We start from the raw sequence: 17,553 nt of genomic DNA, 5'->3' as shown, positions 1-17,553 counted from the left end.
TCTCTAATTTCCGATGTACCAAAAGAAGTCAATAAAGTAAGAGCAGAGATAAAAAGCAATATAATGCACTATCAAAATATATCGATAAAATACGAGTAATAAAAAAAATTAAATTGCTTAAGTACTTAACATCCATGAAGACTATCTTTTATATAAACAATTTTGTTAATAATGATATTTTACTTCCAATAAATACAATCAGGCTAATGCAAATAATAATTTATATGTAACTAATATACAATCTGTATTCTACATAATGAAAGATTAGAAATATTTTCTGTGTTATAGAGTCACCATATATAGGATATGTTTTCATATGTTTTCGAATAAAAGCAGATAAACAATGGGAATATTTTATAAAACTTTATAAAATAATATAATACTTTATAATTATTTTATGATAATTAATTTATGAATTAGTTGGAACACACATCATTTAAATCTATAATCATGCATATACATACATAAATATAAGCGTATAATATATGAAACCTATCCACACATGTAATAAAACACACGAGAACACTGACTTTAACACTATTATTTTAATATTAAACTTTAATATAATTTTTTCATACGTAGATATAAGGTAAATGATAATTCGAAAAAATAGTATCAATTGAAATAAATAACTACTTGAACTATTTTAAAAAAATTTTCAACAAAACTTTTGTCTCGTTTAATAAATATTAGCATCACTAAAGTTGTAAGATGCATTAAACTTACATGAATTTTGTTTGTACATAACGTATGGTGATCGATGAAACAGGTAGTTTCGAAATTATTATCGAACTCGCCTGCTTATCACGAAATTTTATAACGAGTGGCTGTATCGACGGGAAAGACATTACGTGGCATCGTATAACGCGTTTATTCTAGTCTTGTAATTCAGTTGTGCACACGGTGAAAGGTGCACGTTGAGATCTAACCAAGCAGGTAGGTAGGTACATGCTCAATGTTTAGTGCTACAAAGAAGACATTCTACGAGGCCGACGCAGCGCAGCTACAGTGCAATCAATGAGCGCATATTGATCTCAACCCTTCACGGATTCTACACCTGCAGGGGCGGATCACTTGAGCATCAGACATAGATATCACAACTTGATTAAAAATATTATATCGAGACATACTATATCATAAACAAACTCCTTGTTCTGTCATGAGATTATATGTTTATTATCTTTAATCAGTATTTAATTGTCCGTATTGCATTTTAAAATAACTATGTTGTACGATTAATTTATAATGAAAATTATGCCATCAAAAATATCCAGCGACTCTTAATAGTAATAAATTTTAAAAAGCCATATTTATATAATGTCTACATATTTAAATGATATAGTATTGATAATATCGATATTACAAAAAATTATAAAGAAAATATAATAAACATAAAAATATAATAATAATAATATATGAAATTTTAAATTTATATTTCCTTGACAATACAAATTTCATGTATAAATTATATGTATATTAAATCAAACCTTTTAATAATATTATACACTGTAATCACAATTATTATTAATTCGCCGTGTGTGTATATTCTACAAAAAAAAGTTAATATTTAATAAAAATAGTAAATAGCAATAAATTGAATATTAAATAAGAGGAAGTATGAAACATATTTCAAATTGTTTCGTCTTATCGATATATGAATTTCGATATCAAGTTCGATATCTCGCATATGCAATTGTTTAATATCAGTTAATATTAATGGATACTAGAACAAAGAGCATCGGTTCATTCCAACGCCAAATTGTCAGTTGCTCATAGAATTACGTCGGATTTTCTTAGGTGACGTTACGTAAAATAAAGTAAGCATAAGGAATCTCATAGTCTAACACGAGCGCCGGAAGCTACAAAATGATTGCGGTAACGGGTGCAAACTACCAAATTCTTCCATCATTAATAAAAAAGAGACAATTTGTGTATTATCCCTGAAATTGAGTATCTGGATTGATTAATAAAGGAATGAACGTTTAAATAGAAAAGCGTTGGAGAATTGTACGAATGAAAATTCTCTCGGTCTAATTAGATACATAAAGGAAATGAATTTAGGCGCGTTAAAGTGAAGTTGTGTAAAAGGCCGCGAGATGTCAGGTCGATCGGTACCGCGAGCGAACAAAAGAACGGGATTGGTCGCTTCGAAAGTAGTGCCAGACATGTGTTTCGTTTCCCGCCTCGTGGGTTGTTATTGTGTGGGGGCCCCGCCAGTCCGGTGAGTCGAGTGTAGCGAGCATAGGGCCTAGGCCAGAATCGAACTGCCGTTGGGTTGGCTCCTCGGTACGGTGGTGGCTCTGTCCGACTAGTGACCGACCGTGGTCCGTCCGTCATATTCCCGGTTTGAAAGCAAGGTTGCGACGAGTTGTTGCGACGCAGGAAGGTGTAGTGATCTGTGTACGAAGTTAGAAACGGGTTTGCCGGCCATGGAGAAGCGAATAGAGCTCGAAAAACGGGGAAGGAACCCCGGTGAAGTAAGCCGAACCCCACTTTATTTTATTGTACTGCTTTGCTCGACACGAGAACGATACCGCGGGTTGTTGCGTGCTTGGTGTTCTATCGTGCACAGGTCTGAGAGCGGGTGCAGAGAGAGAATTGTGTTCCCTCGCGCGACACCGACACCACGCACTCGCTCTGCGGCACGCCACTGGCTTCTCGAAGACGCACGAGAACTCGGATTTCTTGACGGTGACCGCGTGGCTCCGACGATTTATCGGACAAGAAGACGTGTTCTCGATGCCGACACGAGATGCTACGATTACCACAAGAGTAACAGGCATGGCGTGGTTCGCTTAAACGGCCTGTCTCCTTCATTTTTCATTACTTCGTCTCTCGACATGACGCGTTTTCTCCTATTGCTTCCCTCTCTTCGTCTCGATATTTTATTTCGAGTTCGTACTCTGTTATCGCGTGTGTCTTTTTACCAGATTCCCGAAAAATTTGAAGAAACTGATACAGTTAGGAAAGATTCCGAGTTGCCAGTTGTTGTATCGTATAAGCTGGAAAATTGAGAAACTCGAAAGCTGATTGGTTCTCTGAATTCAACGAATAGTTGATCAACCAATCGTTTATCAAATTTTCTCAAGTTTTTCTAGCGTACGGAGCTTTCTATTGAATTACGAAGTGTCCCTTATCGCGCCGCAGATGTTATTACGTTCATAGAGAAAGCACTATACAACCCGCAGCTAAATACATTTGAACTTGAATTATTTTATTTACTATAAAACCTATAGTATTATATATACTACATCTTGCTGATTTGTGATGTAATACATCGTAGAATTAGCGTCGTTGGCATAGAAAGTAAAACATGTTTAATCAATGGAGATATTGCTCTTTGTAATGGCTGATTTTTTGTACTTATTTCGATCAATTTGAGGAAGTTGAACAAAAAATATTTACGCAAATATTAAGCATCTAAACGGGTAGTAACTCCATTGTTATTTTCATAACATAGTTTGCCTCGGTTACAATACCAATAATTAATTAATTTTTAAAAACGTATTCAATAATTTCGTAATTAATCAGTTCTATATTGTTTCTGAAATTTTTCTTCTAGAAAACAAGTATTCGAATTAAAAAATTTCTAGCATACCTTTCTATTATTAATTTCAAAGAGAAATTAATTTTTTGTATTTAGGTTCTAATGTTGTATAAACACGCGTTTCCCAATTAGAACGTTAAAATATATTCGATAAAATATTTTCTAGACGATTTTTCGTGTAATAATTTTTCTATAACAGATTTATCTTAAAAATATTTTGGAAAATGTGTGAAAATAACGTTGTTTTTTTAGAAAGTTCCTCTATCAATATAGTACTGTATTATTTGTACGTCTCCATAATCGATAAATTTCTTTGAGAGAATCAAGTAATTTCAAACATAATCGTTTCTTATTTAAAATGCCATGTTATACGCAAGTCGAGTGATCAAATTATAGCGTGGCGTGGCTGTCTCTAGGAGCCTCTCTTTTTAAACTACCGTGCATCGTACGTGTGTTCCTATTAACAGAGGCAACCACGTCGTAGCAGATCATTTATACAGCATTTTAGAAAATTGTTTGTTTCAAATATATTACAATATCATTAACAATGTGCTTCTTCGTTGATGTTATGTACAACGCAATAGTGAAGTACAAAAAGGCTTTGACAAGATGGTGCCCCTTTCGAACGAATTTCGAAACATATGCAACCTCATATGCATCTGCTGACAAGTTACGGGTGCTTACACATAAAGTATTATGTCAGAACTTAACAGTCCTTTGACCGCGATTTTCGGTATTCCAAGAACGTTAAATCCACCAAGGTCAAATGGAAACTTGAACTTGAAAGAATTTACCAGACAATAAGAACCGAAGATTGTATTTTGCATCGTAATTCATTTCTTCGTTACAGATACGTATATCAGTTGATTTGTTTCTTTCATGACAAAATTGGAATTATAGTTAATATATGAGTCGAAAACCGAATATAATTAATGTAAAATGTGATACTATTTATAAACTACTGTGTAAAACTTGAAAGGTATATCTATTATATACAATCTGACTTGAAAAAGCAATAAATCGTGAATCGTATTTTACGCTACAATTCTCTTAACAATAAATATTCTTTTATATCGCCTTTAATACAGGTTTAGATATACATAAAAACGTAATTGGAATTGTCAAATTAACATTGTGACATTTTTTTTTAATTCGTGCCATATTTTACACGGTCTACATATTTTTTCACAAGTGGTAAAAGTATATTATGTAAATCAATTATCAGCGGGAAGAGTTGTGCGTGCCATGAGGTGCTGCCATGAGATGCGCGTGCGAGTGAACGTCGCCATTGTCTTCCGGTGCGCGCGAGTGTATTCTTATTGACAATTAGATTTGTCTACATTTTGTAAGATAGCATATGTTCTAAGGTTATTTCCAGCCATTAAAATGTATACGAACGATGCTGAACCGATCATAAGGTTTCTTATATATCTAATCTCCGATAATGTCTTATGGCGTATTACTGATCACTGTGCAGCCATCTTGGACGAGTCCACTCTGTCACCAACTGACACGCGTACGTTCTCGAGCAGTAAAAAAAATCGAAATAACCATTTTTCACATCTTTACCTTGCATTACGAATTTCATTACAACAATTGAGTAACACTCGGCACCATTATCTAAATTTTTCGATACATTAGAGTATAATACATATGCGTGGGCGTTTGCATCACGTTAACCACCGGCGTTGCGATGCAGTTTATTCAACAGTGCCGTAGCTACTATTTTATGAGCTGTTCCATAAAAAGCAACACGATTTCATATATCATGTTTCATTAATATCAAGTGAAATTTCTTAATATCGTTCTTAATCTTTTTCAAAAACAGTTTTTCCGATTAATTTAAATATTGATATTAACAATAGTAAATATATTTTTTTATTAATAATTGACTTAAATATATTAGGAAAAATAAACTCCAAATTATTATTAACGATATGAAAATATAAGATTTTATTTCAATTTTTGAAAGTTTCATTATACAAAAATTTCTTTTCTTTATACTATTTTAAGAATTTTGCATTTCAAATTATCATTTTAATGTACATATCAAACAATCTGTTAACTATTTTCTATGAAATAAGAACATATGTTTTTTTTAAATCAATTTAATCTCAAAATTTCATCAAATATTTCCTTCTATCCATCTCTTAGTTAACTTGTAGCTGTCATTGATCCGCTCCTATAAGCCACGACAACTTCTCGTAAACGCTTCCACTACGATCAGTGCAACGCACGGCGCAGCCAATCAGCCGGCCGGTCGGAATGTCGGGCAGTGAATCTAAGATAAGGACATGCGACGAGGCTTCGCGTGAAAGCGGTTTGTCGTCACTAAAATTTGCTACGCAGCGATATATTCGGCTTTATTCAGAATTTTATTCGAATTTTATGAAGTAGCGATTAACAAATTTTTTTTTTCATTTACTATGTAAAATTGTTTCAGACGATTATATTATAGTAAATAGAATATAGAGTAATTATATTTTTAATATGTAATTTCGAATTTTAGATAAAACGAATTGTATCGAAATTCATTTCAATTTGCGATAAGAAATGAATTTCGATAACATTAGAACTTGAAACTACTCGGATTCGCTTGTCGCGTGCCGCAGTCAGTACTTATCGCTTGCCGGCTTTTCTGATGCCGCTAAACAAGACGCGTCGTGCACTCTACTACCATCACCCCTGTATCCCAGGCGCCCCCTCACACTTCCCCTCCCTGTTTCTCCTGTCTCCTTTCTATCTCCCCTCTCTCTTCACCTTTCTCTTTCTCCGATCAATAAAATAGCCCATCTCCCGCGAAAGCTTATCGTTCGTTTGAATTTTAGCGACTATTACCTTTTTCATATACCACCAACTTTTCGTATTCACGCCTTCACTATATACTGAGCTTACAAATGTAATTAAGAATGCAATAGTCTCATCGTTTATACGGACAGTTTCTGTAACCAAAGCTGTTCCTTAATCTTTGATATTCATTATTTCACTAATCTTTGTACAATTTATTAAATTTTAAGTGGTTAATGCAGAAACTATATATACATAGAAATTTATTATTTCTAATTAGGAAATTTTTATTTATTTTTGGCTTTTATCATTTGTATATAAAGTTACGTTTATTGTAAAATATCGTTATACACATTTATTTTCAATAATTGGAGACATATGGTATCTGTGGTACAATTATGAATAGAATATGATATACTATTTTTGTAATATTTGTAATTTACCTACTCTTATACTTTAGTACGATACTTATAAAAAAGCTATTATTTTTTCAGATCAAAGAACTTGTTCTTGACAATTGTCGGAGCACGCATATAGTAGGTCTGACAGATGAATTTGTTGCATTAGAATCACTAAGTCTAATCAATGTGGGTCTTACCAGTCTAAAAGGCTTTCCAAAGTTATCAAGTCTTAAAAAGGTAAGCAAAAAGCATATCTATTATTGTTATCTTAAATGTAATCTACAAAGTAGTTATTTCTTGCAAACTTTTAAGAATAACATATAGTGGCACATTTTATATCTTAAATAAAATGCAATGTTGAATATAAAAGATGAATTGAAATAAATACAAATTACTATTATTTTTTTAGCTGGAACTTAGTGACAACAGAATTTCTGGAGGTTTAAATCTTCTTCAGTCAAGTCCTAAGTTAACTCATCTCAATCTTAGTGGAAACAAGATCAAAGATCTTGATACACTTCAACCTCTAGTAAGTTGCAAAAATATATATATTATATATATTAATATATATACAGGATTGAAATAACATATATATATATGCTTTTTGTAAGTATCAATAGATATATTAAAAATTGTTTTTCTTTGTAGAAGGAGTTTAAAAATTTAAAAAATTTGGATCTCTTTAACAATGAAGTGACAAATTTGGACAATTATAGAGAGAAAGTTTTTAGCCTTATTCCCAGCCTTCGATGTCTTGATGGGTATGTAATGCTAAAGAATTGTTTCATTTGTCTGGTTTGTTTTTTGCTAATGCATTAAAAGGTAAATTTAAAAATATTATGTTATATAGATTTGATACAGACGATTGTGAAGTAGATGACAGTGAAGGGGAGGATGATGAAGTAAATGGAAATGAAGATGGAGATGGAGATGCTAATGAAGAGGATAGTGAGGAAGGTTAGTTAAAAGATGAAAATTAAGTTGAAGTTTTATTAAAATAACAAAATAAAACAAAGTGAAGAAAGAGATTTATGTTTTAATTACGAATATATAACTTTCTAGTTTCAGATGAAGAGGAGTTTGTCTTTGAGGAGGGTGATGTAGGATTAGAAGCTGTATACAAGGACGGTCTTGAAGTAAGTTATTCATATTTCAAACTTTAGCTTTTTTACTATATACAAAATGTAATAATTACGTTATAATTACATTTTAATTTAAAGATGCTTGTAATGAATTATTAATGTTGTGACTTTTTATAACTTTTGATTAATGGATGCATTTATTTGATCGTTATAATATAGGATGAAAGCGATGAAGACGACTTCCTCTGTGATGAGGAAGAAGAAGAAGAAGACGATGATAATGAAGATGACGAACAGGAAGAAGAAGAAGGTAAATAAGTTTTTTTTATTAAGATAGATCCATTGGTTTTATTGTCGCTACTGAAATATTAATCTACTATCTTAAATATTTTATTATAACTGCCATCTATCTATAACTTATAACTGTCATACAAAAAAACCTTAAAATGAACTATATCATTCTATCTCAAGTAGTCTTTCTTGTTATTTAAAAACGAAATAATTTTCGTAGAGTATAATGCCATCAATTTTATTACTTTCTTATCGCGTTATATAGAGTCGTCTCCTGCTCGAGGTAAGAAGAGAAAACATGAAGATGTGGGAGACTCAGGAAACTAGAATTATAAAGAGCAGGCTTCTGATTCTGTTGAATGAGTGTAAAATTCATATAAATAATAACAATAATTGAGACGCCAAGTGAACATCTGGGAATAAAACTATTTGACCGACCAATGACAGACTACAGTTAGTGGTGTGAATTTATCAGTAAATCATTGACTGACGAATTGTCTGTGGAACAACAAACGATTACCATTATGGAGAAGAGGAATGTGAATGAAAATGAAAGAGGATAATGATGGCATGAAATAGGACTGCATTCCAGCTGGGCACAGCGCGTTTTAGTTATACTAACGATATTTTATATAGAGTATATAGTTAGAGTATTAGTGGTGTTGCATAGTGGGTGAAAGATCGCATATTGAGGGATTGAAAAAGGCAACAATGGAGTTTTACACTTGAAGGAGCGTATTTGTCTGTTAGCTCCAGTCGGCCAAAGGCTGGTCACGCTGGAATGCAGTCATCGTTAATCAGTAATAAGGTTACATAAGTTACATTTTAAATACATTATTATTGTACCATGAATAAGTATAGAGTAAATGAGGAACAACTTTTGTACAGGTTTACACCATACATTGAGGTGCATTATGCCTCTGTGATTTTTGGGACAGAAAATAAAGAGATAAATATATGTTGCTCATACATTGAGCTTATATCTATGAAAGACGTAAGATAGGAATTTACATCATAAGAATGAGGAAGTAAAAAAGAAAAGTATATACATTTCATTTATTAGAATAATAATAGTGTTTGAAATGTATAATTGGTATGAACAAAAACATCAGTTTAGGACATAAATGATATTTTAGTATTTTCTGTGTTTCATTGTTTTGATATAAGTTAAATAGTTTTGATATTTTTCAAGATATCTTGAAAGGACTGCGAAGTAATATAAGAACACAATTGATATTGTGGTATTCTTGTAATTTTTAGTAAATTTTAAGTTCCAGGTGTTTATATATAATGGCATTATGCCGCACATAACATGGCTGTTAAGATTATTGTTATTTACTTTTGGGCATTCCATGTGCTACGTGTTATGCTCTAATATGAGAAATTCATTTGATTAATGACATCATTGTAATATCTTCCCGTTTACAGTTGCAAGCATTCAGTTGCAATGATTAAATGTTGTTTTATATCAGAAAAAAATAGAATTTTTTATGATCACGATTGAATTACTTAATGGATGTGTATTGTTTATATGTAACAACAAGTCACTAAATATTGGAATATGATATTAAACATAAAGAAAAGAATCAAAATTACTGTAAATGAATAATAACCTTTAATTTCTGTCTCTGAAGTTACCATAGCGCTGACACATCTCGTGATGATTAAAGTGCGAAGTTAATGGGTAATGATTATTAATATTATTATTAATATTAAATTACAATTATGATTTTTAAAAAGTAACAAATATTTACACTTGCGCTTTCGCACTTTTGAATTGTATTTAAAAAAAAGTCAGAAACGCAAAATTTAGATTAGAGTGGAAAGATAAAATATCGAAAAATAGGCGTAAAAGTAAAAGATGGATCAGACGATGTAGTTAATGGTGAGACTGTGGCAAGTGGATACTGGACGGACTACCAATTAACTACGTGATCGTGAGTATGGATGGGAGTGAAATAGCGAGTGAGAGTGCAAGAGAAGATCGGTTTTATAAGAAAAAAATTATGGTAGAGTCGAGGATCTGGCGCCTCTTTGTCGCCAGTTTGGTTATGGCCTTATCCAATTTTTCCAAGACTAAAGCAAATTTATATTAGGTACAATGAGTATATGACATGTACAGGTCCAAATCTGTAAATTTCCAATCTGCAATTTGTAATTGCGGCTCGCGCGGATGTATTAAAAGTTAAATTATAAATAATTAAAAAGTTAAATTATAAATAATTAAACATCCCGCGCGTCCCGCGACACATACACTTTTGTCAATTGCAATTTTGGATAGACCATTTACGTAAGGGAATCTATCACCTTCTATTATCAGATCTATTACATCTCTGTATTGTCTGTCTGTTCCGTTGTTAAAGTGGATCTTTATCATAACGTTTGTTTATTTCGAGCAATCCTCATCACAAAATAAGAAAAAATAATTTATTAATAAAATCATTTACAAATCAAGGATGATGTGTGATAAATATTATTAATATGTTTTCCACTCTCTATATAATCCATATTTATATATATAAAATATTAAAAATTTTATTTTTTCTTTTATTTTCCTCTGTAATTCATGTAATATGTATATGGCATCTATATATATACATATAACGAAGATGTAAGCAGTAAGAAATATTTTGATTTTGAATATAAAAATCATAATAATTAAAATCTTAAATATTATATATAGTTATGACTTTTATATTCAAAATAAAAACAATTTTGTTTTAACGTTTTCGTTCTTTCTGTGTCTGAAATCATTTATATAACTAATAGTTAAAATATTTAAAGTATCACTCAATTAATTTTATATTTTAGGTTTAATTTTGTTTTTAATCTAAAAAAGGGTATTTTTATGTGCATTAATTTATAAAAATGTATTATAAACATGTTTATACTACTCATATAACGTTTAATATACATATATATATATATATATATATATATATATATATATATATAAGTATATTTGCTTTGACATTATTGTATCCTTATACCCATAATTAAATACTTATATCGTTACAGTATACGTATATAAAATTTATAATTCTTAAGAATCCATTTGGATGGTAGATTAATAAATTAATATTTGAGAAGTTCGTACTAAAGTTTTCAATCGTATAATTAATGTATATTTAAAGTAATTTTTCGACTCAGTAGCCTACAATTAGTTTCAAGTGAATTTTAATTCTATTGGATTTTTTTCATTTATCTATCTTTACCTTTGTTCTACTGTATCAACAGGTAAAATACGCGAGAGCATGTACGGTGCTGCCAATAGGCGACGCCCTGTGAAAGTACGGTAATTCATGCTCGGCGCGCAGTTTCGTGTCGAGTCTTCAGTGTTTCTCCGCGCTTCCGTTCGTGCGTTTAGGTTGTGGTTCGTTGTGGGAGCGAGTAACGTCGGTTTCGAAGTTGAAATTAGTGTTTTGCGGAGAGAAGTAACAAAGTCATCGTTTTTTAAGTAACGTGAAGAAAATGGCTGAAAGTAAGGGTGCGTTGATTGCGAAAACAGTGCAAAAACATGCAGGCAGAGCGAAGGAGAAGGTAAGTGCTACGAAAAGACATACATACATTTGTACGTTCGTAACAGGTTTCTTCGGAGAGCATGTCAGTCCTTTGTACGCTGCGAACAAAATTGTGCTTTTACAAATCGTTTCAACCCTCGGTGCTATATATTCTATGTTTCAACATGTTTGAAAAAATGGATATTGCTATTTAAATGTTCCAGTGTGTAGCCTCATAACCCCACAGATAATCTATTTCGGTTGTAAAATTTGACATCTCACTGACAACGTGTACTTATGTATTGTAAGAGAGGCTGTATCCGAATCTGCGAAGAAGCCGGTAACAATTCGTTGGATTTTCTTGTCGCTCGTACAGAGGTGACTTATATAAGCGGTAAACATGTACGAGTTATGTAGCAGAGTTTCATTTAAAATGACAATTATGCAACTCTTGGGCCTAGTTCAGCGTAGTAATGCATATGTTACAGGTGCATCTTCAGTGTTAGTCCGCACACTATTCAGCGAAATACGTTATTGTAAGCCGTAGATTATCACGTGACACGAATATTTTACTCTCTGTCGAATGCTTACATTTTCAAACTTGCGAATTTCTTAAAATAGAATGAGCTACAATCCCGCCAGTGAATATAATCTTAGTTTTTGAAATCTCTTTTCCGTTACGTATTTTTTCAAAATTATTTACATCCTATTATTATAATGCACATGTCAGCATATATTTCGGTTCTTGGAAATTACAAGAAATCGAGTTAATGTAATAATACGCTATATACTTCGTCAGTGTATTGTACCGAATTCTTTTTATAATATTATACGTTAAATAATTAAATTAAATATATTAAATCTATTTGCACGTATTCTGCGCAATTAGCAGTAGAGTTGTGATTTTTACAACGTTTTATATTATATAACCTGACAAGAGTTGTTTTATTCGTACGTTTTATTTTTTAGGAGAAAATGGGTGACATATCATTAGTTTCGTTCAGTTTGTATCTAACAATACTGTACGGTACTACATGATACACGTTAGTACGTAACGCTTGTATTAAAAACGTGTATTGAACGCTATTGGACAGAATTTTTATTACTCAGGTATTGCTGTTATCGTATATTCTTGCTAAATTGAAACACTTAAAATTTTACAATTTAAACCTTGAGCCAACATTTTTAAAAAGTTTTTCATTAATAGACTTGCCATTATCGTTGAATATAATGTAACCTTTTCGTATAATGGATTCATCGTATTTAAACTTTGGAAAAATATTTGTTAATGATGTGTAAGTTTCATCTATGCGATGTGTTACCATCAATTATTTTGAATTTAAGTTTCATTAATATATTCGTATACTTAGGTAACGTAAAATATACATAAATATTATATTGGCTGTTCCAGCGAAATGATTCAATAAGATAAATTTATCACATTTATTTGTGATTTATTTATCAGTTATCACAATTTTCAACAACTTGTTTTCTCTTATTTTCAACTTATTTGCCTGTTTTATCGAAATTTCCTGATTAAATTATAAGGAGTTATTGACCCAATGTAAAATGACCTGGAAATTAGTCGACGATAGGGAAAGATCGTAACACATACACCGTTAGTCTGAACAGTATTTACCTTCCCTGTATTGTCATACATTTAGAGATTTTATCAACCTTTCACGATTTCCTTATAACATTTATGTGTACAATTGACGGTCGAATTGTATTATTGTATAAAGTAAATAATGGATATATGAACTTAATCTAAAATTTTTTTTAAGACCATAGTTTCTTGTAACGTTTTTTATACACAATATAAATGGAGATTATAGTACACTACAGTTATAATAATATAAATAAAAATTTCCTACATATAATAAAAGTTACAGAACATATTTGTTATATTTACCAGGAAAACGTATAAACACTACTGTACAAAAATATCTATTGATCCTACTTAATTGGTTAATAAATAAAAGTAAATAAATTAAATCGTTGTTTTGTTTTTCCAATCAAAGTAAAGTTTTTAAATCAATCTTTCTATTCCATTCCAATTTCTCCAAATTTCATATAATTGTAGCATCTAGATGGAAAAAAATAGTAGAAAAATTATTCAACAAATTCTTGGCAACTCCCATTCGTTATTAAACTGTGACAGTTTAATAACGTAAATTAATTAAAAGGAAATAACAAATGAAGCGTCTCGTTAACGTGACTTTGTTTCATAACACGTTAAGAACATCTTTATAAGGAAACAGCGTTCTTTAAAGGTTGAGATGAAGTGGGTCATTATATAGAGTACGCAAGTACATAACTTGCAAGGATCATTGATTCCTTGGAAGCGCGCTCGTTTTGCGTTCAGATTTTCAACGAAGGAAAACTCGCTATTGGTATTTACCTGCGATATACCGTAAGACCGTGTAATTCGTAGGTGTCTTAACTTGCTTTCATGATGGTGGTTATACAGACTTATCTGGTAAAACCGGTCTATAGTATTGCCATGCTAGGGCTACCATTCTCGTCCGAATCAGTGAGTAGTTTTCAATTGAAAAAAAAGAGGAGAAAATCGAGCTTCCATTCGAAAACTTGTACTTAAAAATCTGTGTCAGTCGACGAGATTTAGCGAGTGAGAATGGCCAATTGGTTTTTAATTTATAGTCGGTAAAATTAATAACCAACTATTTAAACTATACGACGTGGTGATTTTAGAGTATGAAAAATGTTTTACGATAAGAAAACAAATTTAAAGACGAGCGAGAAATATCTTTCGTTGAAAGAATTAATTATAAGTTATAATACTTGCAATGAGAATTTATTTAATTTCCGATCTTTTTAGTTTCTATAGATCTCGTTGGAGAGTTTTGATGATTTTAGATAAGATCATATTGAGAAGGTTGACGAATGTCTCTTCTGAAAATATGGTTATCTTCCTCCTTTAGATAACGAGCAGTCAAAACGTTCTAAAGTTAAGTAGCTCTTCAAGGTATTCTGCGTGAAACCTTTCTAAGACTTTTCGTATTCTTCGAGGAAGCTCCGTGAAAGGATTTCTTCTCGTTGTACCTGCTTCTTCATGCACAGATGTGTCATCAATTAATAATATTTTATTCATACGAATATTATTATTTAATACAAAGCATACTATCTTTGTTACGAAAACAGCTTATCGTATTGTCAAATTGTTAGCGAAATATTCGAGTAAAGTTGCAGAGTAATTTTATTCAAATTCAATAAAGTTACAAAATTATTTTATTCGAATTCGGTGATATTCAACGATAAACATCTAAGTAATAATTTGCCAAGTAAATGACTAGTAAAGATACGAACATTTCTCGACAGTGAAATTTCTATTTGAATTTACCGTATCACAATAAAATACCAAAACGTAATATACTTTCCAGGTTTCTATTTAAAAGTCCCGAGGTCACTTTGCTCTCCATATGAATTGCTTTTGTCATTTTCAAAATTTTCATTATGGTCATTGATAAACTACTCCAAAATCTTTCTAAAAGAAAATTGAGCATCGCGTTAGCTGTATACGAAGTCATTATACGTTCACATTTAATACTGTACTAGCAGTAATAAACTAAAGTAACCAAGCTATACCTACTGAAAGCAAGAATATCATCGTCTAAAAACCTAAAGTCTTTAAACAGGATTTTGTCGTGTCAGTTTACGTTTACGAGTAATTGTCAAAGGTTCGTGACATTAAGATTTTTATGAAAAATCTGGCGTTGATAAAATGCGTTCGGGCGAACATTGAGAAATTTGCGGTCTCGATGACCAGACGAACTTAGGTGCTTTTTTATACGACAAAGTTGTACAGATTGTAACAATAGATATATCAAAAGAGTGAACAAACATCGAAACCCCCTAATTACTAAATTACTTAATACATCGGACCAGATCCGCAGGCTAAAAAATACTATCCGTTAGTCTTAAGCACTAGATTCAATTAAATATTTCTAATAAGTAATATTTACTTATTTATAATATTATTATTTATAAATTATACTTATCTATAATAAGTTAATAAGTTTATTAACTTATTATAAATAATTAGCCATGTCACTGCGCCACGTTAGAGAAACTTACTCAAAATTCTCAATGCGATAATTGATTGTAAAATACTTGTAAATAAAAAAAAAGTTGTCCAGATAAGCGGGGATCGATGTTTCAAAGAAAGAAGGGACGATAGATTCGATCGAGAGAGCATTGGCACTCGCACGTAAAAAGTTCAGCGAGTCACTCGAGGCGAGGAAAGCCAGTGCTCCTATGTACTAGAAACCAAAGACCATTAACACAGCAAACGATGTTGCGCCTTTTCTCGTGCTGTAGAAATGCAGCGTATCGTGCACTGTATCGGAATTTAGCTTAGCATTTGCCGGTGAAACTGAGAGGACGATTGGTCGTCTGTAACGAAGATGGAAAAACGAGAGTCGAACGTGATCCGTGATCCTGCGAAGGACGACAGTGGAACTTCAAATAATCGGTAGAAATTCGTAAGCTCGATCGCGTTCTGCAATCGCATAATATTGACTTGGCAACTAGGTGATTGCGGATTTTGTGATTAGATGGTATTGACAAAATCCGCAATCACTTAGTTGCCAAGCCAATATCTTCGATCGTACGACGAAAGAAGTTTCGATTAGGATTGAAAATACGTAAATGTGAATTGATATAATTCGAGCGCGGAATTTTATGCAGATTTATATCTTCATAGACACGAGCAAGGAAATGGAATTTAGATGGAGGTTGGATATTAGTTATTAAAAATTGTAACGAGTACCTTTCCTAAGGATGTGTTATATATTTTCGTATAGCAGGTGCATTCCGTACATTCTTGCATCGTAAAATTTCAAAAAAATGCATAAATATTCGCAGTCTAGTTGTAATTGGTATTTTAATTGATACGAAGCTATTTAAACACTTGTAGAAACTTTTCTCGATATGTCGGATTTATTTATTTATGTTGTACGAAAGATTTTGCAATTTCATTAGCACTGCAGTGAAACGTGATTATCACGATTATATTGGCGAAGTGAATTTGCAAATGGATGAAATTACAAGATATTTATTACGAACAGATCAAGGTATTTGAGCAGTCAATTATTCATTGCATTAGCAAATTGCAGTACTATGATATCACCTTTGGAATTAATTATATATATATATGTCTGAAACCATTACTCACACTAATATTATATATACTAATTTTTTAGCAAGTTTCATATTTTTGTAATCTTTTAATCGCTTTCGAATATTTTCAACGTAATCGCGATAGGCGTAGCTTGTTACGGCGCCAATCAAGCGTGATATATTTACAAGTATTCACATAATTTCGAGGGTCATTGCATATTCTGTTATATTTCTGTTATATATTTATAATATTTATGTTATAGGCGAATTTTTTTCGTCGATGAATCATCGTTTAAATATTTGCAGTTCGAACGTCGATCCATTCTTCCTATTCAATACCGTGTGTGCTATTAGCGAAATAAAAAGTATCTCGGACATAATTTTATTATCCGCGGAACATCGATCTACTTCGTTGATTTATGTCTTATTTATGCGATGAAAGGTTCCGGTTCCTTCGCTTGTTGATCGGTTTTACAAAATAAGCCGGTCGTGTCGGACGAAGTACCAATAGATAGCATCGAAATCTTTCTTCATGTTTATTCTCTCGCTGTGTTCGTAGCAATGCACTTTATTTTCTAACCGTACCTTGAAAATATGAAAATAATGAGCTGCTGAGAGTGTTTGCACAACAGTATACCCACGTAGATTAAAGATAAACACGCAAAGAGATCCTTACTTAAAGAGAAATTCCATGCGTCAGGTACATATTAGATTTCAGGTACATTTAGAATTTTTAACCAAATGCGAATTGCATTTGGTATAGTAGTTTATAATGTGGTGGACATTATATTACCACAAGTAGTCGA

General features: G+C 31.8%; 2 protein-coding genes across 7 annotated transcripts in view; both read left to right on the top strand.

Annotated features, from left to right (window-relative positions):
* Positions 1-2,181: 2,181 nt before the first annotated feature.
* LOC126913795 (acidic leucine-rich nuclear phosphoprotein 32 family member A) lies at positions 2,182-10,562 on the top strand. Of its 2 annotated transcripts, none has more exons than XM_050717068.1 (8): positions 2,182-2,477; positions 6,829-6,972; positions 7,145-7,264; positions 7,384-7,496; positions 7,586-7,692; positions 7,798-7,871; positions 8,037-8,127; positions 8,374-10,562. In XM_050717068.1, exons 1-8 carry the CDS (start codon positions 2,430-2,432, stop codon positions 8,433-8,435), a joined length of 759 nt encoding a protein of 252 aa, XP_050573025.1. In that variant the 5' UTR covers positions 2,182-2,429; the 3' UTR covers positions 8,436-10,562. The 2 variants fall into 2 exon arrangements, with proteins under 2 accessions (XP_050573025.1, XP_050573024.1); XM_050717067.1 differs by lacking the exon at positions 2,182-2,477 and adding an exon at positions 3,813-5,063.
* Positions 10,563-11,434: 872 nt separating this feature from the next.
* LOC126929014 (myc box-dependent-interacting protein 1) overlaps positions 11,435-17,553 on the top strand; it is a 136,989-nt gene continuing 130,870 nt past the window's right edge. For 2 of the 5 annotated variants that reach the window (XM_050745000.1, XM_050744995.1), the window contains exon 1: positions 11,438-11,648. In XM_050745000.1, coding sequence (XP_050600957.1) covers positions 11,626-11,648 — 23 coding nt within the window. In that variant the 5' untranslated portion in view covers positions 11,438-11,625. Of the gene's footprint in view, positions 11,649-17,553 lie in introns of all 5 variants that reach the window. The other 3 variants (XM_050744998.1, XM_050744999.1, XM_050744997.1) reach the window with 3 other exon arrangements.

The sequence above is a fragment of the Bombus affinis genome, chromosome 2 (genome assembly GCF_024516045.1).
Source record: "Bombus affinis isolate iyBomAffi1 chromosome 2, iyBomAffi1.2, whole genome shotgun sequence".
Lineage (NCBI taxonomy): Eukaryota > Metazoa > Arthropoda > Insecta > Hymenoptera > Apidae > Bombus > Bombus affinis.
This window is presented reverse-complemented; position numbering and strand designations above follow the sequence as displayed.